The 26636-nt window shown below is 53.1% G+C and overlaps 2 protein-coding genes across 3 annotated transcripts in view; one reads left to right on the top strand and one right to left on the bottom strand.

Moving 5' to 3' along the window:
- The first annotated feature begins 8239 nt into the window (after positions 1-8239).
- ELAC2 (elaC ribonuclease Z 2) lies at positions 8240-25922 on the top strand. Of its 2 annotated transcripts, XR_008200997.1 has the most exons (25): positions 8240-8472; positions 8923-8973; positions 9094-9164; positions 10222-10286; positions 11556-11613; positions 12376-12444; positions 12747-12851; positions 14024-14082; positions 16455-16513; positions 16597-16669; positions 17142-17254; positions 17391-17486; positions 18104-18242; positions 18461-18546; positions 19433-19545; positions 20682-20778; positions 21333-21471; positions 21742-21780; positions 21890-21999; positions 22275-22374; positions 22458-22578; positions 22667-22745; positions 23193-23337; positions 23640-24307; positions 25285-25922. XR_008200997.1 is itself a non-coding variant. In XM_052657134.1 (24 exons), exons 1-24 carry the CDS (start codon positions 8240-8242, stop codon positions 23856-23858), a joined length of 2439 nt encoding a protein of 812 aa, XP_052513094.1. In that variant the 3' UTR covers positions 23859-24728. The 2 variants fall into 2 exon arrangements, 1 of the variants encoding a protein (XP_052513094.1); XM_052657134.1 differs by lacking the exon at positions 25285-25922 and having other exon boundaries at positions 23640-24728.
- The window catches only part of ARHGAP44 (Rho GTPase activating protein 44), a 49963-nt gene continuing 49139 nt past the window's right edge, over positions 25813-26636 (bottom strand). The window contains exon 19 of the mRNA XM_052657135.1: positions 25813-25941. The gene's annotated coding sequence lies outside the window, so the exon portion shown is untranslated. The remainder of the gene's footprint in view (positions 25942-26636) is intronic.

Below are 26636 nucleotides of genomic sequence, written 5' to 3'. Positions count from 1 at the left end.
GCAGCCTTTCCCTTCTCCAGAGGATCTTGCCAACCCAGAGATCAAACCCAGGTCTCCCACATTGCAGGCGGATTCTTTACTAGCTGAGCCACAAGGGATTTCCAAGAATACTGGAATGGGTAGCCTATCCCTTCTCCAGTGGATCTTCCTGACCCAGGAATCGAATTGGGATTTCCTGCATTTGCAGACAGATTCTTTACCAACTGAGCTATGAGGGAAGCCCATGGATAGGCCATGGTACCTAGAAATTTGGTCAAACATCATTCTAAGATGTTTATGTGTATCTTTTTTTTTTTTTAACATAAGATTAACATTTAAGTCATTGATTTAGTAGATGACCCCTCCATAATCTGGGTTGGCTTCATCTAATCAGTTGCAGCCACTTAAGACTGACGACCCTGGAGGCAGGAGGAATTTTGCCAGCAGATGGACTTTGGACTCAACTACAACTCTGCTGGGTCTCCAACCTGCTCAGTTGCCCTGCATGTTTTTTTCTTTGTTTTAATTTGGCCACACAGCATGGCTTTCAGGATCTTAGTCCCCTGACGAGGGACCAGAGGATGAACCCACACCCTCTGCAGTGAAAGCGTGGAGCTGCAACCACACGAGCCAATTTCTTAAAATAAAATCTTCTTTCAACACACGTGTGTGTACATCCTATTGGCTCTCTGAAGAACCCTGACTAATACAGTGATTCCACAAAAGCATTACAGAATACACATAAATATATCTTTTCCTCACGGCCCTACCCCTACCCTGGTGGACTGAAAAGCAGGATACAGGGTGTCTGCTGCTGCTGCGGCTAAGTCGCTTCAGTCGTGTCCGACTCTGTGCGACCCCATAGGCAGCAGCCCACCAGGCTCCCCCGTCCCTGGGATTCTCCAGGCAAGAGCACTGGAGTGGGTTGCCATTTCCTTCTCCAATGCATGAAAGTGAAACGTGAAAGTGAAGTCGCTCAGTCGTGTCCAACTCTTCTCGATCCCATGGACTGCAGCCCACCAGGCTCCTCCGCCCATGGGATTCTCCAGGCAAGAGTACTGGAGTGGGGCGCCATTGCCTTCTTCATACAGGGTGTCTACTGGTGAAAAATTAGAGTAAATCTCTCCATTACCTATGAGGTTTGTAATCTTGGGTGAATTAATCCCTTTCTGCCTTGGTTCTGCCTTGATTTTCCCATCTGTGAAATGGGATAATAATAGGCTACAGGCAGCAGGACTGTGGTGAGGATTAGATGAAAGTGAAAGTGAAGTCGCTCAGTCGTGTTCGACTCTTTGCGACCCCATGGACTGTAGCCTATCAAGCTCCTCTGTCCATGATTTTCCAGGCAAGAGTGCTGGGGATTAGATGAGGAACACATTTAAATTCACAGAGGCATGCCCATCACAGAGTAGACACTCACTGGATACATCCCCATCTTTCATATCTCCTTACTGTTCCCTCTGGCTGGAATAACTTTCCTCATCTTGCCATCCTTGAAATTTCCGGTTAATTTTCCAAAATCCCAAGCATGCCTTATGTTCTGTGAGACTTCCCTGATGTTATCCACTGTGCCCAGAAAATAGCCATCACTAACACACATGCTTATGCTATCAGTGAAAAAAAAAAAAAGTGTGGAAAGCCATAGCTGGAGTTCTACCTTCACATATTTCTTAATCCTTTTTAAAATATGTATTTGGCTGCACCCAGTCTTCGTTGCAGCACATGAGATCTTTGGTTGTGGCCTACGACCTCTTAGTGGTGTCATGCGGGATCAAACTCCCTGACCAGGGATCAAACCCAGGCCCCTGGCGTTGAGAGTGCAGAGTCTTAGCCACTGGACCACCAGGGACTACCCTCACATATTTCTGTTTTAAGCCGCCGTGCTGGCTTAGCAGAAAATTCAGACCTCACGGTTTCTGAGTCCCCAGGCTCCCCAGGGGCCATGTCAGCTTCCTGGAAGTGGGGTGTGTCAACTTGCTAGGCTGATTCCTGTACTAAAATACCACAGACAGAGCGGCTTTAACAACAGGAACATGTTTTCTCACAGTTCTGGGGGCTGGGAGGGTGAGATCAAGGTTGGGTTTCGTGAGAAGCCTCTTTCCTTGGGTTGCAGATGGCTGTTGTCCCTCGATGTTCTCACTGGGTTCTCCTCTCTCCTGGAGCATCCCTGGTGTTTCTTTTGAGTCTTAATTTCTTTTTCCTACAGGGACACCAGGAGGCTTGGATTAGGACCCTAAGGACTCATTTTGACTTAATTACCTATTTAAAGGCCCTTTCTCTGAAAACAATCAGTGTACTGGGAGTTAGGTTTAAGCACATGAATTTTGAGGGGATGGGGCTTCCCTCGTGACTCAGATGGTAAAGAACCTGCCTGCAATACAGGAGACCCCAGGTTGACTCCTGGGTTGGGAAGATTTCCTGAAGGAGGGAATGGTAACCCACCCCAGTATTCTTGCCTGGAGAATCCCATGGACAGAGGAGCCTGGCAGGCTACAGTCCTCGGGGTCACAAAGAGTTGGACATGACTGAGCGACTAACACTTTGCAGGGGGTGGGGTGGGGGGCACAATTTAGTCCATAATGTTACCAAAATCTCAACTTCTCTGAACACTGGTGCCGAATCAAATCCCAGAGACAAGGTTTTGGGTGAAGTAGAAAAGGATAGCCTCATTGCCTTGCCAAGCAAAGGGAGACACACCAGGCCTCTGCCCTGAAAAACCATGTGACTACTCTAGAAGACTTGATGAGGGGTTTCATAACAGTGGGTCAAAGGCGGGGTCTGACAAGATCAAGGTGTGAGCAGGGCTTGCATGCCCTTGGTCTCAGGCGGTCCATCTAATCTTTATGAAATTCTCCGGTCCCTTTAATCTTGGTTTGGGTGGTTTCTCCTCCCTTGACTAGCAACCTGCCCTTTGGAACTCAGGGAAGGTCATAATGACTGGAAAGAAAAGAAAGGGTTAGTCACTCAACCATGTCTGACTCTTTGCGACCCCATGGACTGTATCCCGCCAGGCTCCTCTGTCCATGGGACTCCAGGCCAGCACACTGGAGAGGGTTGCTATTCCCTTCTCCAGGGGATCTTCCCAACCCAGGGACTGAACCCACATCTCTTGTGTCTCCTGCATTGCCAGGCTTTCACTAGCACCATCTGAGTGAGAGTCACTCGGTCGTGTCAGACTCTGCAGCCCCACGGACTATAGAGCCCATGGAATTCCCCAGGCTAGAATACTGGAGTGGATAGCCTTTCCCTTCTCCAGGGAATCTTGCCAACCCAGGAATCCAACCCAGGTCTCCAGCATTGCAGGCAGATTCTTTACCAGCTGAGCCACCTGGCAAGCCCAGCACCACCTGTGGGTGTTCAATTAACACTTGAAATATTTTTCAGTATATACTGAAGGTATATACTGAATGAATGAATGAATATACTGAATGTTAAGGGGGAAAATACCCTCCTCAACATTTGCCAGCCTCCCACCAGTCCGTAAACTCTTCGGTAAAATAGCCTAAGTTTTTCTTACGGGCAGCAGTGTGCTAAGCACTTGGTAGCTCTGGAAATAAACTCTAAAAGGAGCCAACACTGAAGGGAGGAGCCACTGCGCCCTCTAGTGGTGATGGTGCGCGTTGCACCCCTCTGGACTTTCCCTGAGCCCTGACCTTGGCGCGGGGACCAGTCTGAATGCGACCGGTCCTCCAGGTCTGACCGAGAGGTCCTGGGCAGCCAGGCCACAGGACAGGCACATGGTAGGAGCCACCCAGAACATGCTCCGTGGAGGATGTGGGACGACTCTGAGCATGCAGTGAGGATCTAGAAGGTTTTGTTGTTGTTTTAATAGTTGATTTATAATTTTGAATCAGGATCTAGAAGACTTAACTGCTCCAGTCTGGCACCACTTGAGAGCACTTGCTGCCTGAAAGGAAGAGCTCACCACCATCAGGTGGAGAGGTGCAGCCTCACAGAGCCTGTCTCAGGCGAGAGACTGTGAGACCCTCATTTCAGACCAGGTTCAGAGCTACCAGCTGGGCTCATAGGAAAAGAGGAACCAAAACATTCTCCCTTTGAAGGTCGAGGGGCAGGAGACATAGGAACGCTAAGGTGTCCTGAATAGATGGGCACGGAGGAGAGGAGAGCTGCAGTCAGCTGTTAGGGGCTGAATTGTGTTCCTTCCCTGAATTCATGTGTTGAGGCCCTAACTCCCAGGACCTCAACATGTGACTGAATCTGAAGAGAGGGCTTTTAAAGATGTGATTAAGTTAAAAGGAGGCCATGGTGGTGGCCCCTAGTCAGATAAGACAAGTGCCAAGAAATTCAGACACACAGAGGGCGCCGCCAGGGATGCACAGAAGGGAAGCCCAGGGAGGAAGCAGGGAGGAGGAGGTGGCCATCTGCAAGCCAAGGAGAGAGGGTTCAGGAGAAATCTGCCCCGCTGACACTGTGGGCCTGGACTTCCAGCCTCCAGGAGAAATCTGCCCCACTGACACTGTGGGCCTGGACTTCCAGCCTCCAGGAGAAATCTGCCCCGCTGACACCATGGGCCTGGACTTCCAGCCTCCAGAACTGTGAGCAAACTAATTTCTGTTAAGCCCCCTGGTCTGTGCTGTTATGTTATGGCAGCCTGAGCAAACTAATCCTGAGCAGATCCTCCTTGCCCTCAGCAAGCATGTCCTGGGTTCTCTTGGGCAGCAGGGTCTCAGTTGTTGTTCTTCAGTCGCTAAGGGGCTGTGCTTAATGCTGAGCATCTGATGACGAATGAAGGGATTTCCCTGGTGGTCCAGTGGTTTGGTTTTGTTTCTGTTTTCCCCCCAGCCTTATTGAGCTTTGATTGACATATAACATTGTGTAAGTTGAAGGTTTACAATGTAATGACTTGATATAAGTACATATTGCAAAATGATTACCACCATGAGGTTAGTTAATATATCCATCACCATGCAAAGTAACCTTTGTGTGTGTGTGAGCTACTTTCTTAGTAACTTTCAAGTATACAATACAGTATTGCTAACTATAGTTACTGTAGTGTACGTTACATCTCCAGAGCTTATTCATCTTGAAACCAGAAGTTTGTACAGTTTGAACACCTCTACCTGTTTTCCCATGCTCCCAGCTTCTGGTAATCACTAATTTCCTCTCTGTTTCTGTGAATTCCTTTAAGAGTCTCTATATAAGTGAGATCATATAGTATTTGTCTTTCTCTGACTTATTTCACTTAGTATAATGCCCACAAGTTTCAACCATGGTGTTGCAAATCTTTGTTATGGCTGAGTACTATTGCATTGTATATATTTATCATATTTTATCCATTCATCTATTAGGTTGTGTCCTCGTCTTGGTTGTTTCCATGTTTTGGCTATTGTAAATAATGCTGCAATTAACATAGGGTTTTAGATATCTCTGAGATACTGATTTCATTTCCTTAGTGATTTCATTTCCATATATACCCAGAAGTGGAATTTCTGAATCTTATAGCAGTTCCATATTTAATTTTTTTTGAGGAAACTCCATACTGTTTTCCATAGTGGCTGCACCAATTTACATTCCCACCAACAGTGCACAAATTTCCCTTTTCTCCATATCCTGACCAATACTTGTTATTGCTTGTATTTTTGTTAATAACCAGTCTGACCAGTGTATGATGATAGCTCACTGAGGTTTTGACTTGCATTTCCCTAATGATTAGTGATGTTGAACAGTTGTTCATATACCTGATGGGCATTTGTATATCTTCTTGCGAAAATGTCTATTCAGGTCTATCATTCGTCTGAAAATTTTACTTGACTTTTTCCTATTAAGTTGTATGAGCTCCTTATTATGTTGGATATTAACCACTTATCAGATGATTGGCACATACTGATTGATATATTTTTTTCCCATTCCATAGGCTGCCTTTGATTTTCCTGCTCAAATGTTTATTTTGAATACTTTTGGGGATGGTAGTATCATCGTGGTAGTGTTTCAGGATTAAGCCCAGGAAATGTTTAAAATAACAGAAATGAAGTTTTCCTGATCCTTTCAGTAAAGGTTGCTTCAAGTACAAAATGTTTTTACACAGTTGTGTGGTATTCTTCCACAGAACCAGTTTCATATTTGATTAGAATGTCCAGGTAAAGAAAAGGTCATCCCCATTTAAGGAAGTTCCTTGTATTCCACATGGTTTAATTGAGATCTCTCAGAGGCTTTGAAAGGGGAGCTAAGTCTTGTTGAGGTTTTCAAAAGGTTTCTACTGGGCTGTCTACCCCATGACTGTCCCTGAGCAACATTTCTTTAACCACCAACAGCTTTTTAAATTAATTTATGTCGGCTGAAACACTTTATTTCCTTCCCAATTTTTACCACCATTCATTGAGTGCCTGGTCCATGACAGTGGCACTCAAAGCTGTTAATATACCATTTAGTTCAGTAGCTCAGCCGTGTCCAACTCTTTGCAACCCCATGAATCACAGCACGCCAGGCCTCCCTGTCCATCACCAACTCCCGGAGTTCACTCAAACTCACCTCCATTGAGTCGGTGATGCCATCCAGCCATCTCATCCTCTGTCATCCCCTTCTCCTCCTGCCCCTAATCCCTCCCAGCATCAGAGTCTTTTCCAATGAGTCAACTCTTCACGTGAGTCAAACTATTGGAGTTTCAGTTTCAGCATCATACCTTCCAATGAACACCCAGGACTGATCTCCTTTAGAATGGACTGGTTGGATCTCCTTGCAGTCCAAGGGACTCTCAAGAGTCTTCTCCAACACCACACTTCAAAAGCATCAATTCTTGGGCACTCAGCTTTCTTCACAGTCCAACTCTCACATCCATACATGACTACTGGAAAAACCATAGCCCTGACTAGATGGACCTTTGTTGGCAAAGTAACGTCTCTGCTTTTGACTTTCCTTCCAAGGAGTAACCATCTTTTAATTTCATGACTGCAATCACCATCTGCAGTGATTTTGAAGCCCCCTAAAATAAAGTCTGACACTGTTTCCCCATCTATTTCCCATGAAGTGATGGGACAAGGTTCCATGATCTTCGTTTTCTGAATGTTGAGCTTTAAGCCAACCTTTTCACTCTCCTCTTTCACTTTCATCAAGAGGCTTTTTAGTTCCTCTTCACTTTCTGCCATAAGGGTGGTGTCATCTGCATATCTGAGGTTATTGATATTTCTCCCAGCAATCTTAATTCCAGCTTGTATTTCTTCCAGCCCAGCATTTATCATAATGTACACTGCATATAAGTTAAATAAGCAGGGTGACAATATACAGCCTTGACGTACTCCTTTTCCTATTTGGAACCAGTCTGTTGTTCCATGTGCAGTTCTAACTGTTGCTTCCTGACCTGCATATAGGTTTCTCAAGAGGCAGGTCAGGTGGTGATTTAATTCTAAAACTTTATGAAGTATTGTACTTCCTCATGGTTCAGTGGCTAAGACTCTATCCTCCCAATGCAGGGGCCGAAGTTTGATTCCCTGGTCAGGGAATTACATCACACACGTTGTAGCTAAAGATCCAGCGTGCTACAGCTGAGACTTGGTACAGCCAAATAAATACACAAAAATATTGAAAAAAATAAAACCTTACGAAGTAAAAACTGACTACCCACACTTTACAGTTGAGGAAACGGGCTCAGAGAGGTCAAGATCACTCGACTAATAGAAGACTCTCTTATTCCAGAGATTGTTCTCTTAACTCCCGTTTTTGCTTTTCTTTCCAAAACCCAGTAAAACACATCTGAAACGTGTATTCATACGAAAATTACAACGTAAAAGTTAGCAAAACTCCTATGGTAAAGGTCTATATAGTTTATCTCCTCACATCTAATCCTAACAACCACCACAAGGGGTTGACTCGTCCAAGGGAACAGCTCAGAATAAGTGGGAACCGGTGCCCAGCCGCTGAGCCTAAGCCCACTCCAAGAACTCGCTCCGCCACCCACATCTCCTTTTCCGGTCCTGTGCCCCAGGAAGTCCCGCCCCGAGTCCCCGGAAGCCCCGCGCAGACGAGGGAAGATTTCCGGAAAGAACAGCCAGGGGAAGCCAGAAAGAAACCAGGGACGGGGCCGTTCAGGGCGCTCTAGCATTCTTCCTCTCTATGACCACCACCAATTGACAAGGGCAGTGCGAAGAGATCCCTCCCTATTGGACGTGCGGCCTCGCGTAGGCGGGCAGCTCGGCTGGCGGCGCGCTGATTGGCTGGGGCGCCACGCGGGTGGAGGGGCGGTGCTCGCGGGGCATGCGGACGGAGGCCACCGGCTGCGCTCGGGTCCGGGAAGAGGAGGCTGTGCATGTGGGCGCTCCGCTCGCTGCTGGGGCTGCGGTGCGCGGCCGCGCGCAACATGTCGCAGGGGCCGGCGCGCCGCCCGCGGCCGCCCAAGGACCCGCTGCGGCACCTGCGCACGCGGGAGAAGCGCGGCCCGTCATGGGGGCCCGGGGGCCCGAACACCGTGTACCTGCAGGTGGTGGCAGCCGGTGGCCGGGATGCGGGCGCCGCCCTCTACGTCTTCTCGGAATTCAACCGGTCCGTGCGCCGCGCTGGGGCCCGGTGGGGGGTGGGCGTCCCCTGGCCGAGCCCCGCCTCCCTAGGCTTGGTCACCCGGTTGTCAGTGTGGATGCGAGAGCCCGCACCCCGTACTTCCCGGTCCGTGCGGCTCCGGGAGGCGCCCCTGACCCCTTAGGCAGAGCCCTCTCGCGTGCGCCCCATGGCGGGGGCCTCTTAGTCCGTGTGTGAAGTGGGCAGGTGTGCGGAGGAGGTGATGGAAGAGGACCCCAGCACCGGCCCACCCCAGCCCCCTCGCGTCTGCCGAGGAGGGTTCAAAACCTAGCGTCCTAACAGCAGACACTCGGCCGGAAGCACCACATGGGTTTTCAGGGTTTTTTTTCTTTCCCCTCTATGGTGTACAGCAAAGCGTCCGATCGGTGGCAGAAGCTTTACAGACTCTGACTCTCTGGTACGATATTCGTCTTCTAGGTATCTCTTCAACTGCGGGGAAGGCGTCCAGCGACTCATGCAGGAGCACAAGTGAGTCAGCCCTCTTCCTGCGGGGCGGGGATGACTGTGCGGCTTTGATACGGGGGTCAGCAGAAGAGAGGGTCCCCGGCCAGTGTGTTGTGTCCTGCTCCAGCGCTTTCTCTTTCTTAGGCTGAAGGTGTCCCGTTTGGACAACATATTCCTGACCCGAATGCACTGGTCTAATGTTGGCGGGTTGTGCGGTGAGTCCATTCTTGTCCAGGTCAGAGGCTGGAGGGAGGTCTCTGGGATTTTAAGCTGCCTTCTCCGCCTCCCTCCCACTCCCCCCCTTTTTTTTTTTTGGCCCATCGCCTGAAGTCCAGTTAAGCTGGAATTCTTTTTATGCCTGCCCCATGAGCTACAGCAGGAAGCATCAAAAAGTGTGGCACAGAAGAGTAAGTGTTAATGTGGAGGCTGCCTTTAGGTGTTAACCACCCACCTCATTTATTGAGTTGCTGGACTGGAGGTGCGGGACCGACTGGAGTGTGTGGTCACAGTAAATGGGGATCACAGTAAATACTAGGTGGCCAAGAAGATGGTTTTGGTCTTTGCATAACAGACTTTTTGGCCAACTCATTATGTCTGCCACTGGGACCATCAGCTACACAGAGACCCAGTATCCAGATTTGTTGTTGTTTAGTGGCTAAGAAGTGTCCGACTCTTTTGTGACCCCATAGGCTATTATAGCCCGCCAGGCTCCTCTGTCTGTGGAGTTTTCCAGGCAAGAATACTGGAGTGGGTTGCCATTTCCTTCCCCAAGGGATCGTCCCCACACAGAGATCAAACCCAAGTCTCCATCATTGGCAGGCGGATTCTTTACCACTGAGCCACCAGGAAAGCCCGGTATCCCGATTAGCCCCTTGTTTCTGCCCATCAATTAGAAAGATCGAGATTGTTTTGCTGCCACATTTTGTAACATTGTGGAGCAGGTAGGAAGGAGTAGAGGCTGGACTCGTCTCATCTCCTAGGACTGAGACTCAGATGAGGCGCCCAGGGTGCAGAATTGGTGCCATCCTTTGACTCAGTGGATTTTTGCCCCCGAGGTGCCTCATTCTAGTATCAAGTCCTGAGTAAGTGTCCCTTGAACCTCTAGCCAGCACCAAGTCTGCCCTGCATGTGTTCCCTGGTAACTCTGGAATGAGAACAAGTAGAAAACGCAGCCAGTTCAGTAAGGAGTGCGCCTCCTGGCGGTGACTGCGAGTCAGGGCTGTGAGCGATCTGAGTTTATTCGTTTTTTTTTTTTTTTTTTTTTCTCAAAAGGAATGATCCTCACTTTAAAGGAAACCGGAGTTCCAAAGTGTGTGCTTTCTGGACCTGCACAACTGGTGAGTCTCAAAGTTGAGCCTTCCATTTTAACTTCCACAGGAATTTCCAGTTTTGCACATCGGCCCTCTGCCCTGCGGAGAAATCTCATAGCAGTGGAAACACTTTGCGTTTCAAGCTAAAGATAACCTGAGTCCAAGCTTTATTGATTCTCTGACTGGGCTCAGGTCACATTCCCTCCTGGAGCCTCAGTGTCTGTATCTGTGAAAGGGTTGCAGGGGTTACAAATTAAACAGGTAACACAGAGCACTTGGTTACTTTGTTTCACACTATATGGACACAAGATAGATGTCAGCTTTTATTCTTTTTTGTTTAAAATTTATTTTTTAATTGAAGGATAATTGCTTTACAGAATTTTGTTGTTTTCTCTGAAACCTCAACATGAACAACTTTTATTCTTATTTATTAAATTTAATACATCACTGTTGTACCTTCCAAGCCAGCTTACAGCACTGTCGAGAGGTTATAAACACATTATTGGTGTAAGGGTTCACTTCACTTCCCAGGTCCTAAGGGAAAGGGCAGCCAGACACCAGCCCTGCCTGTGACATCCGTCTGCAGAATAATGCCTCGCAGCCGTCCCTCTATGTCCTCCTCATTAGCTCTGTCCCACCATGGTCTGCCATCACTTCCCATGTCCATTCCTCCACCCCCGTGACTGTTCAGCACCGTGGCCACAGGGGTCCCTCTCAAGTGGAACGGAAGGCAGGTCACCTCGTCCTAAAACCCTTCACAGTTCTCTGTAAACATAGTCCAGATACCATCACGTGGCCCCCAGGTCCCACTGGCCCTGGCCCTCAGCTGCCCTGCATCTATGCCCGGCCACACAGGCTGCGGGGCCAGCTCTGAGCTCTTCACAAAGCCCCCACCTGTCTCAGGCCAAGATCATTTTCTCCCTCCTGTGTCCTCCCAAACGTCCGGGCTCAGCTCCAGGGCTTTGGCTTGGGATGCCTGCCCACCGCCCCCCCTGCCAGTAACCCTGCAGACTGGGTGGACCCCAGTCTCCTGTGTTGTTTCAGACGTGCAGGACGGTCAGCCCCACAGCTGCTTGTTGTCGTTTGTGTGATTTCTGTCTCTTCCCCTGGTTTCTGAGTTCCGTGAGTGCAGGTACCCCATCTTCTCAGTGCTGACCCCAGGCATCTGACCTGTGGTGGACACTCAGTAAGAAAGTTGAAAGTGCTCTCTGAAGTGTGTTGTACGTTGCTGCCTCCAGCGCCTCTCATGTATTGGCGCTGGGACATGTGTTTCGTCCTCCTGTTTTTCTTTCTTAGGAGAAGTATTTGGAAGCTATCAAAATATTTTCTGGTCCACTGAAAGGAATAGATCTGGGTAAGTCCTTGATAACTACTCATATGCCCCCTTCTCTCAAATCAGAATCCATAAAAGCTGACCAAAGTAAACCTTAAAAATCAAGTGGTTCATCCATGTGAGATGAATTTTGAACCTGTTGCTGATTGCACTTTCTCTGCCCCGACCTCATCCCCTTAAACAACGGCGGGAAGGCAGGCATGAGTCGAAAGCTGCCAGGTATGGGGTGTGTGCGGGATGGGGTCTCCTTGGGGCCCTGAGGCTCCTACCTGGCCCTGTAGGTGGGTGTCACCATTGAGTGGCCTTGGATCCCTCACAGAGAGAGGGCCTGGGAGCAGTTTTTCTGGGAGCACATGGCCGGTTGATGGGAAGAGGCCTGACCGAGGTACCGGCCGGGTCAGGGCCATCTCCGGTTGGTTCTTCTGTAGAAGAACGCTGGTGTTTTATTTGAGAACGTGTTTTGGCTCTCAGAGTTGAGAGCATAGGTTCCCTGGCCTGGCAGTGCTGAGTGTCAACCTGTGTCTCTTACACTTAACCATCGGCTTCATTTTCTTTTGGCGGTTCATCACCAGTGATCCTCGTATGTCTTTTCACGTGGCTGTGCTAAACGTTAATGGCTGAAGATGTATTTTTGCTGCTTCCCTAAATATTTTCATTTCTTAGAAATTCTTGGTTTAATGCAGATTTCTGCAAAATTCCAAAGCACTTCCATTGCTCTGGGAAGGTGATTCCCATGCCCATGTTTGCTGCCCCGGTCACTATCCCGTGGTCTTTTCCCCACAGCCGTGCGGCCCCACTCAGCGCCAGAATACAAGGACGAGACCATGACGGTGTTCCAGATCCCCATCCACTGTGAGTACCAAGCCACATGGTGGGGACCCCTGGCGGTCCATTGGTTAGGGCTCCGCACTTTCACCGCCGGGGCCCAGGTTTGATCCCTGGTCAGGGAACTAAGACCCTGCAAGCTGAGCTGCACAGGCAAACGTTTAGAAAGCCACATTTTCTTGGGGCGGGAGGAGGTGGGTCCTAGGTGAGGAAGGTGGGGGGATGGGAGAAACTGCTGGTGGCCAGTGGAGGACAGGCCAGTGTAGTGGGCACCTGGCTGTGAGCTCGCCCGAGGGCTGTGTCATCTGCTAATTTCCCCTACCGACCAGGTGAGCAGACGAGTGGTCAGCAGCCGCCCGCACAGAGTCCAGAGCGGCTGAGTCCACAGCCGCCTCCACATGCAGAACCAGCTGACGGGGAGCAGCACTCGGACGGTAATGGCGCTCAGTCAGCAGTGCGCTGTCGAGGGGGCTGGGGTGGACGGGGTCTGTTTTAGTCCTTGCTTCCGTCTGCTCTCCATTCAAGTTTTTGTCCTAAGGAAGTTCTCTGTTTAGAACAGATGCTTTTTCCTTGTCCCGTTAGGACACCTCCAGGCAGCTGAGAAGGCTGTCGTAAAGGTAGCCACACAGAGCCTTAAGGGCCAGTTTGCAGCCAGGGGGTAGGGGCCCAAGCTTCGGGTCCAGTTTACCCAGAGGAAAACAGGGCCTGGCAAATGATTCATACAGAGGCTTTTGTGTTTCCCATTTTCTGGTACAAAATTATGTTGTTTATTTCATTATACAGTACAGATCATTTAATTAAATCTTTACAATTCGTTGCCGAGTCTTTGGATTTTTTTGAATTCCCATTTCACATGTAGCAAATAAGTATTTGCGTGTGCACCTGTCGAGTTTGCAAACTCACACACACAGGAACACTGCTCTGACGTTGTTGGTGTCAGCAGATGGAGGAGGCTCGATGAACTGTTTGTGTCTCATTGAGGCAGCAGTAATGCCAGTTAATTTTTGTGAATGCAGGACCTAACAGCCAAGCTGACAAAGCAGTCAGAGAGTGGCTTTGTGCCTCCTCTTCCAAATGACAGCCCCCTGGGAAACAGGATCAAAATTCCAGGATGAGACCTACCAGAGGAATTGGGCTGCTTGAGGACACTGTGGTCCAGGGATGGGCAAGCTTGATTAGTTCCCGCCTCTGCTCTGAGGACCGAGGGGCCCCAGCCCTGTGAACTGTCCTCCTTGGATGGCATGAGTGAGGACTGACATTTTTGCAGGCCTTTCAACTTTTACGTTATTTCTCACAGAGTTATTGATAAAGCACATTACAGCTTATTTTTCTCTCATCTCCACTTCTAGGTAAAACATAAAACATTTAAAAACCCTTCACTTGCTCTTTTCTGGTTTGAGTTTTTGCATTTTTGTGTTCTCAAATCTCAACATGAGTTAGAAAAAAAAGAAAGTTCTGCTTGAGGGAAAAACAAATGTGTGTGTGTATCCAAAGTTCCTTCCTTTTAAATTTGTGTGACGCCAGGTTAAGTGTCATTTGATCACTGACCTGTGATGCCTGGAAGCCTTGCCATTCGCCCGGTCACGGTCGGACTGTCTCTTCTCAGGTGTCGGCTGGAAAGCGCGTGGCAGGGACACCTCCTTGGTGGTCGCTTTCGTCTGTAAGGTGAGCGCATGTCTGGTGACCTGAGGGTAGCAGCTTTCTCTGTGATCAGAGAAAACACCTGGTTCCCAGTAAACCGCCCGTGCTCGTGTACGTGTCCAGATTGTCTTCCAACCAGAGTCAGTCTTCGGAGACATGTTTCCTAGTTGGCTGTGAGCCTCGCTCTTGAACTTCAGAAATAGTGAGAGGTTAAGTTTCTGAAGTCAATGGAAATTGGGTTGATTTACAGTGTTAACTACTGCTCTACAGCAAAGTGATTGTTATACACGTGTGTATGTATACTCTTTTTAAAAATACTTTTCTCCATTATGGTTTATCACAGGATGTTTTCTTGTGCTATACGGTAGGACCTTATATCCATTCTATATGTGATAGTTTGCATTTGCTAATCCCAAGCTCCCACTCCTCCCCTCCCCTCCCCGACCCCGGACTTCCCGCTTGGTGACCAGTCCTTTTCTCAGACAGGTTCATTTGCATCCTGTTTTAGATTGGACGTATAAGTGATAGCATATGGAATTTGTCTTTTTCTGACTTCACTTAATATGATGATCTGTAGGTCCATCTATGTTGGCGCAAATGGCATTTAATTTTTTTATGGTTGAGTAAGATTCTATCATGTATACACATATATATATCTATATACCACATCTTTTTTATCCATTCCTCCATCAACGGATGTTTGGGTTGCTTCTATGTCCTGGCTGTTGTAACCAGTATTGCAATGCATATTAGGGTGCATATATCTTTTTAAATTATGGTTTAAATTATGGTTTTAAATTATGGTTTTCTCCTGATACATAGCCAGGAGTGGGATTGCTGGATTGTATGGTAATTCTGTGTTTACTTTTCTGAGGAACCTTAATACTGTTTTTCACAGTGGCTGCACCAACTTACATTTTCACCAACAGTGTAGGAGGGTTCCCTTCTCTCCACATCCCCTCCAGCATTTATTGTTTTGTAGACTTTTAAATGATGACCATTCTGATTGGTGTGAGGTGGCACTTCATTGGAGTTTTGATTTGCATTTCCCTAATGATTAGCAATGTTGAGCATCTTTTCATGTGCATATATAGGCATATATATGGATAGCTGTTGGCTATCCATATATATCTTGTTTGGAGAAATGTCTATTTCGGTCTTCTGTCCATTGTTCCCGTTAGGTTGCTTTTTTGGTTGTTGTTGAGTTTATGAGCTATTTGTATGTTTTGGAAATTAAACCCTTTGAGTTGCATCATTTGCAAATATTTCTACCACTGTGTAGGTTGGCTTTTCATTTTGTTTATGGTTTCCTTTGCTTTGCTAAAGCTGTGAGTTTGATTAGGTCCCATTTGTTTATTTTTACTTCTGTTACTTTGGGAGACTGACCTAAGAACACATTGGTATGATTTATGTCAGAACGTTTTGCCTGTGTTCTCTTGTAGAAGTTTTATGGTGTCATGTCTTATATTTCAGTCTTTAAGCCACTTTGAGTTTATTTCTGTGTATGGTGTGAGGGAGTGTTCTAGCTTCACTGACTTAAATGGATCTGTCCAACTTTCCCAGCACCACTTGCTGAAGAAAGTCTTTTCCCCCATTGTGTTAATATATTCTTGCCACCTTTGTTGAAGATCAGTTGACTGTAGGTGTGTGGATTTACTTCTGGGCTCAATTAGTAGCTTTTATTATCTGGAGATATGTTCTCTCTATACCCACTTTGGTAAGAGATTTTCTTTTGTAATCATTACTATGTTTGTTTATTTCTGGCGGTGCTAGGTCTTCACTGTTGGCATGGGCTTTCTCTAGTTGTGAGCAGGAGCTTCTCTGGTTGCAAGCAGGGGCTCCTCTAGTTGTGAGCAGAGGCCCTTCTAGTTGTTGAGTAGGGCCCCCTCAAGTTTCGCAAGTCTTTAAGTACAGAATGATGATCGTGAGGTTTTGCGATAGGATTTTTTTCCGTTCTAACGTAATAAGAGAATACTGGGAATTTTTTATTGTGACTTCTCTCTGGTATGAAAGCAGCAGCACAGGTTTGCCACATGTGTGAAAAGTCAGCAAGAAAAACCACCCCCAGTTTCCCTGTCCCTGGAGTGCGTGCCACACGGTGGAGCTGTGACTCTTTCTGCTGGACTCTGTTCTGGTGACGCTCCGTTGGCTATCTCTTGACCAGCGCAGGATAACAAAACGAGCGTCTCTCCTCCAGGTGCTTGGAGGACGCTTCTTACTTGGGATGGGAATAGACGGCATGTTATTAGATGGACAAGGAGTTAACAAGGTTGGGGAAGTAAGCAGACCAGTTTTAAAGCATTCAGTTTCCAGTGCTAAACGGACTGCAAAACTGATGGTGGAAACCATGCTTCTCCGTCAGACCCTGGCCTCACATGCCGTCCTCTTCCTCACAGCTCCACGTGAAGAAGGGAAACTTCTTGGTGCTCAAAGCGAAGGAGCTGGGTCTCCCCGTGTGAGTGGCAGGGCGTCTGGGGGCGGGCTTCACAGGGCACCCCTGGGGCCCCACCCTCACCGAGGCCTCGCCTGCTATTTCAGCGGAACAGCTGCCATCGCCCCCATCATTGCTGCCGTCAAGGACGGGAAGAGTGTCACCTACGAAGGGAGAGAGGTGGGTGCAGTCCTGGCAGCCACAAGCTGGGCCCAGACGCTAGACAGTCGCTGTCTGGTTTGGGCCCCACTTGCAGGGGAGTGAGCAGCTTGGGTTTCATCACTGAGCTGAGCTTGTCTAGGCTTGTCCTGCACATCAGTGCTGGCCAAGTGGTGGCATTTCTGGGGGTTTCCCTTTAGGATTTGGGGGTCTTCCTGATAGGACAGGGGCTGTCCCTGTCCCTGGGTTCAGGGAAGACCCCCTCAGGGTGGACTTCAGGCGTGACCCCAAGGAGTGACATCCTCACCAAGGTGGGAGGATGTAAGGACGAGACTGCACCGAGAGCGGAGTGTGAAATGCGCTGGCCGGCCGGCCCCGGTTGGTGTCAGTGGAGAGAGGGTGGAGGTGTGGGCACTCCCCGAGGGGGCTGTGCTGTCACTGGGAACTCGGGGGCCTGCCCTGGGAGCACACAGTGACCCCGGGGACTTCACAGATTCTGCCTGAAGAGATCTGCACCCCTCCGGACCCCGGGATCACCTTCATCGTGGTAGAATGTCCAGATGAAGGGTTCATCCAGCCGCTGTGTGAGAATACCGCCTTCAGGAGGTGAGGCGGGCCCTCCTGGCGGGAGGTGAGAACCGACATTGCTTGGGAGAGCCAGGCCTGGCTCCCACTGCCCAGTCCGAGGTCTGCACTCTGTGCCTCACTGGACCCAGCAGAGCCTCCGCTTGCTTCCTCCCAGTTACCAAGAGAAGGCTGACGCCCCCGTGGCCCTGGTGGTCCACATGGCCCCGGAGCATGTGCTCCTGGACAGCAGATACCAGCAGTGGATGGAGAGGTAGGAGGGGCCCCGGGTTCCTGCCCTTCCTGGAGGTTGGGGGCCTCCGTGCTGTGAAGACAGTCCCCGCGAGGGGGCGCTGCGAGCACACGTCTGCTTGCCTGGGGCTGGCTTCCTGCCTGCACCCTCCACACCCTCACCTCGGAACAAACCCTGCCTGTGTTGATGATCACATGTGTGTTTCCTAACACGTGGAGGATAGAGTAGCAGCCTTGCTTTAGAAGCTTTATCCACGTCGGGCACCTTCCTGCTCTTCCCCACCGCCCGCCTGAGGGCTGGGTGGAGGGACTTGGCTGGGGTTGGACTGGGGCACGTGGTGACTCCTCTCTTGCTGGCGCCCCTGGTCCTCTGCCCCTTGGGGTCTGAGTGTTGGCGTCCATCACTATCTTCCTTTCCTCCTCTCATCCCCGTGTTCCCGAGTCCCCAGCCCTGGAACTATTCCTGGTTTCCCAAAGGCCTTGAACTGGGCTCTGAGGAGGAGCTGGGCTATGTCTGGCCACTTGGGGTGACCTCTGGACAGGTCACTCGCCCTCTTGAGTGGTCCCAGTACATGACCACCCTGTGGGCTGGAGTGCCCCCAGAAAGACACCATGACGACCGTGTGTCCACCATCTTAGGTTCGGGCCCAACACTGAACACCTGGTTCTGAATGAGAACTGTGAGTCGGTCCACAACCTGCGCAGCCACAAGATCCAGACCCAGCTCGGGCTCATCCACCCCGGCATCTTCCCCCCGCTCGCCGGCCCCCGCCCTCAGGTAGCAGCCCCCTGACCTCCAGTCACCGGACCCCACCCTCAGGTAGCCCCCCTCCTCCACTCGCCGGCCCCGCCCTCGGGTAGCCCCCCACCTCCCCTTGCTGGCCCCGCCCTCGGGTAGCCCCCAACCTCCACTCGCCAGCCCCCGCCCTCGAGTAGTGGCTCTCCTTTGTCCCTGTTGTGCTCCACCCACATGGGTCACAGCTCCGTCTCTTGCAGGAAGGCAGTGCTGCCCAGGGTGTGCCCACGGTCCGAGGCCAGTGTCTCCTTAAGTACCAGCTCCGGCCCCGGCGGGAGTGGCAAAGGTCAGTGTGGTCTCGGGGTCGGGAGGAGGTCAGTGTCTCAGGTCTGCGGCCACGTGGCCTCTGCCTCCGAGCAGGAAAGTCAGTCGCTTGCCATCCGGTCGCCCTGAAAGACTCCCTGTTACCAGTCTGTGATTTCTGACCCGGTGTGTGGGGGAGTGTTGAGATGTGTGTTTGTACTGTGGGTTTAGGGCCTAATGCACTGTAGGGCTTTTCCCAGGTCATGATAGTCTTCAGAACAAGGTCGTCGCCAGGTTTCCAGGAGGGGGTGCTTGCTCACTGGAGGCACTACAGTCCTCCTGCTGCGTTAACGAAACGAGTGCCTTCCATAAAAATCTTTGGGTGAAACAGGGTTTCCTTGGAAGAGTCTTAAGCAGGGGTGGGGGAGGGGTACTGGGTCAGAGGCCGGCCCTGCCTGAAGCACCTGGTGAACCCAGCTTACCCTGCAGCCAGTCACATGAGAGGTGCTTACTGCCCTCTGTCTTCAGTGTTTAAAAATTTGAAGTGTCCTGTGCACACCAGTGTGGTCCAAGTGGACCACGTTTGGAAAGGTGGCTGGACCCTGGCCACTGTTGTGTTGAATAGTTGGGGCCCTTTAAGAGCCCTCCTCCCCCTCCCCCAGGGGGATGCCTGGCACGACTGGGGTCTAGTGAGTAGAGGTCAGGGAGGCCCCTGCCCATGTATCACTGCTGCCAGGGCCAGCCCGGCCCGCTGTGAGCTGCGAGGTTCTGAGGACTGGACGTGTGAGACCGCTGGGCTCGGGAGGGTCTGCCACGCCGTGACTGAGAGGTGGAAGCACATGCAGGCAGTCCCCAGGGTCAATGCTGACGTCAGGTCTCTCTCACGGCCACGGCACCCTTCTGTCCTCTTTTCCACCACCTTCTTGCAGGGATGCCGTCCTGACGTGTGACCCCGAGGAGTTCATTGCCGAGGCCCTGGAGCTCCCCAACTTCCAGGAGAGCGTGCAGGAGTACAGGAAGACGGCCCAGGACGGCCCAGAGGGTGAGGCAGACCAGGGACCAGCGCCTCCCGGGCTTGCCTTCCGGAGGGCATTCGTGCAACACCGACTGTAGGGTCAGCCTGACGCTGTCTAACCCCAGGGCCTTCTGGTCTGCTTACTACCAGTGCCTGCCCCCACCCAGACTAGGCAGGTCGGAGGTTAGGGGATGAGCCCCACGCAAGCCGAGCATGAGGGTCTGGGACCGCGGGTGAGGTTCTGGGCAGAACCGCCGTGTTTGGGTCCCACTCTGGCCCCATCACTCACCGTGTCGGGCTTCCCCTGCCCCAGTGGGAAGACAGTTTGGGGAACTCTGGGGCCTCTCTGCAGTAGTTGGTTTTCCCAGTGGTGGTGTTCTCAGCTCACACCTGAAGTGGAGAAAGGAGGCTGGACCAGAAGGTGGGGTCAGGTACAAGCCAGTCAGCACCAGGCTGGAGTCTCAGGACTGGGCCTCCCTGGCTGCGCTTGCCGGGGTAGGCTTCAGGTTCGCACGTTAAAGCTCCGTTTGTATCTTGCTCGTGGGCGTGCACACGGGGCCTGTCTGGCTGGGCGAGGCCTTGCGAGGCCCCAGGCTTCAGGATCCAGGAGGCTGTGCCTCTTCCTCCCAGAGAACAGACCCCCCCTGAGCCCCTCCCAGCAGGGTGGGACCTGTGCCAGGTGAGCTCAGCCCAGAGGTCTGAGCTGATTCTCAGCACGGAAAGGGGCCCCCTGTTATATCATCTAGTAGGAGACTTGGGGGCTTCCCTGAAAGCTCAGTTGATAAAGAATCTGCCTGCAATGCTGGAGACCCTGGTTTGATTCCTGGGTCGGGAAGACCCAGTGGAGAAGGGATAGGCTACTCACTCCAGTTTTCTTGGGCTTCCCTTGTGGCTCAGCTGGTAAAGAATCCACCTGCAATGCGGGAGACCTGGGCCTGGGTTCAATTATTGGGTTGGGTTCAATTATTCTCCCCTGGAGGAGGGAAAGGCTACCCACTCCTGTATTCTGGCCTGGAGAGTTCTATGGACCGAACAGCTTTCACCACCAAGAGACTTGGGCCTGTGGAATTGCTCTGCTTTCCACCCCTTCTGATCTGAACATCACCCCCTCCTGGGGATCTGGACTTAACCTCAGGGCTGGCTCACGACGTGTTTTTCCATAGAGACGAGCAGCCAGTACCCAGAAGTGGTCTTCCTGGGAACAGGGTCCGCGATCCCAATGAAGATCCGTAACGTGAGCTCCACGCTTGTCAACATCAGGTATGAACCCTTGAAGGGAGGCGTTGCTGGCAGGGGGACCCTGCCCCACTCCCAGGTGACTCAGAAGGTGCAGCCTTTAATCCCTGGAGGCCAGTCTTGGCTGGAGCGCCCGGGGAGAGGTGGGGCAGTAAGGTGATAGGTGGTCCAGGTAGCTGACTTGGACATGAGGGATCCATGCAGTTGGACACCCAGTGCGTCTCTGGATGAAGCAGGTGATGTGCTGTGAGCCATCACCTGGTCACCTGGCTGAGACGCAGTCTCACTGGGCTTTCAGCTCCCACTGTGAACTAGTCACTAACGGCCCCCACCAGCATCGGCCCCCACCAGTATCGTGGTGCACCTGCCCCCAGACTCCGCTTCCCACACAGACCCTCTCTTGGGTGCCCAGCATCTGTGCGACTCCGGGGACGCTCGTGTATGTCCCGGGGCGTCGGGATGTCCTCTGGTACAAGGAGGACAGATGTGAGGCTGCGTTCACCTTGAGGGCAGCCCCCCAGGTGGGGCTGAGGTATCGCCCTGTCCTCCCTGAGTGATCCCCCCTCGGTCCCCCATAGCCCCGACACGTGCCTGCTGCTGGACTGCGGGGAGGGCACCTTCGGGCAGCTGTGCCGCCACTACGGGGACGGTGTGGACCGGGTCCTGGGCTCCCTGGCCGCCGTGTTTGTGTCCCACCTGCATGCCGACCACCACACGGTGAGTGGGCTCCCTCCTCGGGCCCCGTGCCTCCCACCCAGCGCGGTATCTTAGGAAAACTCGGTGGCCTTTGTGTCTTGAGGCCTCAGGGTCTCCTCTGGCCAGGCAGCTGCTTGGAGCCACCTTTAGCCAGAGGCGGGCGGCAGCCGGGTGGTGGGCATTGGAGAGGGGTGGCTGACGGCGACCAAGGACTGCAGGCTGGGGTCCCAGGGTCCCGCCTCGGGAGGGAGGTTGGGTCTGCGCGAGGCTGATTGTGTCCCCTCCTCCCAGGGCTTGTTGAACATCCTGCTACAGAGAGAGCGTGCTCTGGTGAGTCCACTGGACTGGACTGCTCCTTGTGTTTCCTGGGATGACACACACACGCCTCCTCCCACTCCGCGCCATTTCCACTGAAACATCTGCTCTCTCTCCGCTGCAGGCATCGCTGGGCAGACCCTGCCACCCTCTGCTCGTGGTCGCCCCCACCCAGCTCCGGACCTGGCTCCAGCAGTACCATAACCAGTGCCAGCCGCTGCTGCACCATGTCAGGTGGGCTCGGGCTGGGCAGCAGAGCCGGGGAGGGCAGAAACCCTCAGGTGGTCCCCACTCATGAAGGCCCTTGCTTTCAGTTTCTCCTGGCCTCCTCCACTTCCATCCGCAAGTCTCGATCTCTGCCAGCACTTCTCCATGGAACGGTTTGCAGGCCTAGCTGCCTGCTTTCTCAGCGACAGCACTGAACTGCTCCTTTAGAGTGGGGCTCTCTAGTCGGCGGCTTCAACATCAAATTAAATGTTCTTTTCCTTAAATGTTTTGTCTTCTCACAGTGTTATTCCTGCCAAATGCCTTCAGAAGGGAGCTGAGGTCTCCAGCCCTGAGGTGGAGAGGTTGATAAATTTGCTGCTGGAAACCTGTGGCCTGGAGGAGGTAGGGGGAGGCCTGGGCGCGGGCGGGCAGGTGGGGACCACAGAAGCGTGTGGCTGGCCGTGAGCCCACCACCCCTCCTCCAGTTCCAGACCTGCCTGGTCCGGCACTGCAAGCATGCCTTCGGCTGTGCGCTGGTCCACATGTCCGGCTGGAAGGTGGTCTACTCGGGAGACACCATGCCCTGCGAAGCTCTGGTCCAGATGGGTGAGTAGGGACATGTTCTGTGCGGCCCCCAGACCTCTGCGGCCCCCAGGCAGAGGGCTTATTCTCGGCACCTGTGCTGCTGCTTCAGGGAAGGATGCCACCCTCCTGATCCACGAGGCCACATTGGAAGACGGTCTGGAAGAGGAAGCCATGGAGAAGACACACAGGTACAGAGCGCCCGGTCCCTCTGGCTCCCCAGGTGATGCTGGGCTGGCCTGGTTCCCACCAAGGGCCGTAGGGGCTTCTGACCCCGAGCGACTGTCTCCCCAGCCTCCACTTTTATTTCTGTGGCACCTCTAAGGCAAGGCTCTGGAGGAGGTGTGGCTCAGGAAAGAACTGGAAATATGCTGAAGCCAGGGAAGCGTGGCTGGGGCAGGGCCATGGGGCCATCTAAGGGAGGAGTGTGTCACCCCAAGTGGGAGGCCTCTGTCCCCGAGGCCCTCACTGGTGGGCAGTCGCACAACGCAGAGCCTGGGTTGCACTGGGGGAGGTGGCAAGATGGGCCCTGGGGTGGCTTTGCGTCAGCGGCAGGAAGCCTGTGGCCCCCAGGTGCCTGTCTGGGCCGGGGTCTGCACGGCCTGCTCCTCCAGCCTCCCGTTGACCCGTGTGTGCAGCACCACCTCCCAGGCCATTGGTGTGGGCATGCGGATGAGCGCGGCCTTCATTATGCTGACCCACTTCAGCCAGCGCTATGCGAAGATCCCGCTCTTCAGCCCTGACTTCAACGAGAAAGTGGGCATCGCCTTCGACCACATGAAGGTGAGGGGACCCCTTGGGCGGGGGCGGGCAGAGGCGCCTCCATCTGTGTGGATGGCTGGGCTCGGCCTGCTGCCCACCACAGCCGGCACAGAGCCTTGGGGCCCAGGCCCCCGAAAGCCCCGTGGAGGCCCAGCTATGACATGTGAGCCACTCTCCGCCCAGGGAAGGCATTCTCTGAGCAGTAAAGCTGGGCCTCTGGAGCCTGGCTTCCTCTCCCTACAGCCGGGCCAGTCTTCCAGCTGAGTCTGCCTGCGAGGGTGGCCGGTGCCTATGAGCCATGACGGCCTCGTCTTGCCTCGTAGGTCAGCCTGGGGGACCTCCCGACGGTGCCCAGGCTGACGGCGCCGCTGAAGGCCCTGTTTGCCGGGGACCTGGAGGAGATGGAGGGGCGCCGGGAGCGCCGGGAGCTGCGGCAGGTGCGGGCGGCCCTGCTCGCCGGGGAGGATGTGGAGCCACCGCAGAAACGTGCCCCCGCGGAGCGGCCCCCGAGCCCGCAGAGCAAGAAGGCCAGGGCCCAGTAGACGTGGGGCCGGGGAGTGTGGAGGGAGGCCACGGCTTCCAGCGGTCTCCTGCACGAGCGCTGGGCTGGGGACGCAGCCTCAGGAACGGCATCTCCAAGGACGGGACATTGTGAAGGTGGCGTCTGCACCGAGTGCTGTGTCCCCGTGCTGCGGCCAAGCAGGGTCTTGGGGTACAGCTCTGCACTGCGGGTGCCCGGAAACAGCTTGATCCTGGCAACGGCCTTCGGAGTCCATCCCCGGGGAGCCAGCACCCCTCTGCAGCCTGGTGTCTTAGCCAAAGTCAAGTCGGGTGGACTGTCAGCTGTGGACCGCAATGGGTGGGCGTGCAGTGGTTCCAGAAACGCAGAGATGGGCTGCCGTTCCTGCCGCATAAACAGACTCACCGGAGTGTGAAGCGACACCACATGGGGCTGGCGGCCGGGCCTCCCCTAGGGCTGGACAGCACTGAGGTCAGTGTCTGAAAAGGGGGTGGCTCTTCACAGACGCCTCTAGTACTCGCGTGTTCTTACCACCGGGGAGGAGGGAGAGGAGCTTTAACGAGACACAGGTGCTGAGACAGAGAGCAAGGACTGGACTCACCGTGACCTTGGAGTCCCTGGCTTCGCCTCCTGTGTCCCCACAAGCTTGTTGTTAAGACAGGAAGATAGGCCACGCTCAGGGATAATAAATCTATTTTAATAACATTACTTTTGACAACTATTTGTACACGTATTGAAAGGTAATTGTCATCCCCCGGGCTCCATTACAAATTGGGTACTGAGCTGCCCTGCCAGGATGCGAGCAAAGCCGGGAACATCAGAAATCAGCAAGTCCCACTATTGGAGGAGGATTACTTTACACTTTGTTGGGAAAAATAACGAAGCATTTAAATCTCTCATTGTACACCTGTACATGGGTTTAGATTGAATGGCTCAAATTAAACAAATATAGATTTTATATATACAAATATTATATCCAGTTTAGGTATTCTATTTTAAAAGGATAAAACTGTAAGGTTGGACTCTGCATGCATGACCGGAATCCACTTCGCTCTCCCTCCGTCCCAGGTGTGACCAGAACCCCCGGGATCTCCTCCCTGGGGCCAGCTGGGGGCTCTGTGGAAGGGTGAGCCAAGCTCTGCACACCGCTCAGCTGGGGGTGCGGGCCTGGGGCCTCCAAGGGCAATGCCCCCTTCCCCTCTGGGCTTTGGGTGACAGGATTATTGCTATTCACTTGTGACCTCCAGAAAATGACCCCCTTTCTTAGCTGGGGGACCCTGGAGGGCTGCAATTACTGAGACACATCTCAAGTTTTGGGGATTGCCTGGGGAGTTACGCTTGGGTCCCCCAGACACACTTAACATCGTTTTTAAAACTCAGAAAACCTTCAGACAGTAACGGGAGCGTCATTGCACAGCGTGGAGTAAACTGTTGAATTTCGTCTTCAGCCATTTACATCAAAGCCCACGGAAGAAGGTCCGCCCTGCCAGCTCCTTGCTGTGAAGAGGAAGGCCGGCCAGGCCCCAGGCTTCCAGGCTCCTGAGAGCGAGGCCCCCGGCCCCTCACCCCGTCCTGTTCCCTCCCCGCTCTGCACCATCAGGCGGACCTCGCAGGACTCACGGCTGTCAGCACAGGTGACAGGCAGCCCCGGCTGACCACCACCGAGCCGTGCACACCCACCCTGCTGAGGATGTTTCCGACACCAGCCCTCGGGTGGGGAGGGCAGTCACCTGGCGTGGAGGCCGAAAGTGGATCAAAATAGGCACAAAGTCAAAAGGCAAAGATCAAACAAAAGGCCAGAGTCACCATCCGGAGGGGACGAAAAAAATTGCACCACAGAAACCTGCCACGTGGCCATCCGCAGGGGTCCCACCTGGCGGCCGCTGCTGCGACGGCGTGGGCCGTATGCACACGCGTGCGCAGTGCTGCTCTCAGGGCCGTGTGCATGCGCGTGCGCGGTGCTGCTCATAGGGCCGTGCTCTCCGACTCCTCCTCCGAGTCTCTCTTCTCAGCCACCGAGTGTCGCCGCACGTGCTCCAGGGGCCCGAGGCGCAGCGCTGACCCCAGCTCCACGTGGATGGAGGGCACGTCGAAGTGGACCAGATCTGCAAGGCGGCAGGGGCGGGGGCGGGGGGCAGGCTGAGAGCCTGGGGGCCTGGGGTGTCACGGAAGGGCCAGCTGGTGCGGGGGTCCCTTGAAGCTGGTCTCGAGGGGCCCGCTCCACCCATGGGCCTGGACATCTACATTCCTACCTGTGGTTCAGGCCCACTGGATCCCTTACCGCCTGGAACCAGACGCTGCATACAGGGGACTCCCCCTGGCTGAGCCAGGTGACACCAGATTGGGGATGTCAGGGCTGATCGACAGGGGGTCCTGACACAGTGGCCCAACTCAAGACCACACATGTATGCCTAAGGGGCTGGCAGAGGTGGGACGAGGGTCTCCCTGAGGACCCCGGGAGTAAGGGAGGCAAGCTCCTCCCTGTGGGCATCGCCACCCCCATTCCCGTCTCGCTTGCCTCCAGTTACACCTCTGCTCCGTACTGAAAGGTCACTTCCTGGAAGAAGCCCAGGAAGAGGGCTGGTCCCCAAGGCAACACACGCAGTCTGTCCAGACCTCAGCAGGCAGCTCGGGGCTGGGGGCCCGGTGGGTTGGGGCGGGGGCAGCGGCCTGACTCCCGGGGCAGCAGGGCTAAAGGGACCTGTCACTCCCTCTAGGCCTGCTGAGCTCTGGCCTCCGCTCAGCCTCACCGTCCCCAGGTGGGGGACTGAGGACCCACACCACGGGGGAGCAGACGGGG

This window comes from Budorcas taxicolor, chromosome 19 (genome assembly GCF_023091745.1).
Source record: "Budorcas taxicolor isolate Tak-1 chromosome 19, Takin1.1, whole genome shotgun sequence".
NCBI lineage: Eukaryota > Metazoa > Chordata > Mammalia > Artiodactyla > Bovidae > Budorcas > Budorcas taxicolor.
Note: the sequence above shows the minus strand (reverse complement) of the source record. Positions and strands in the feature narration are given on the sequence as shown.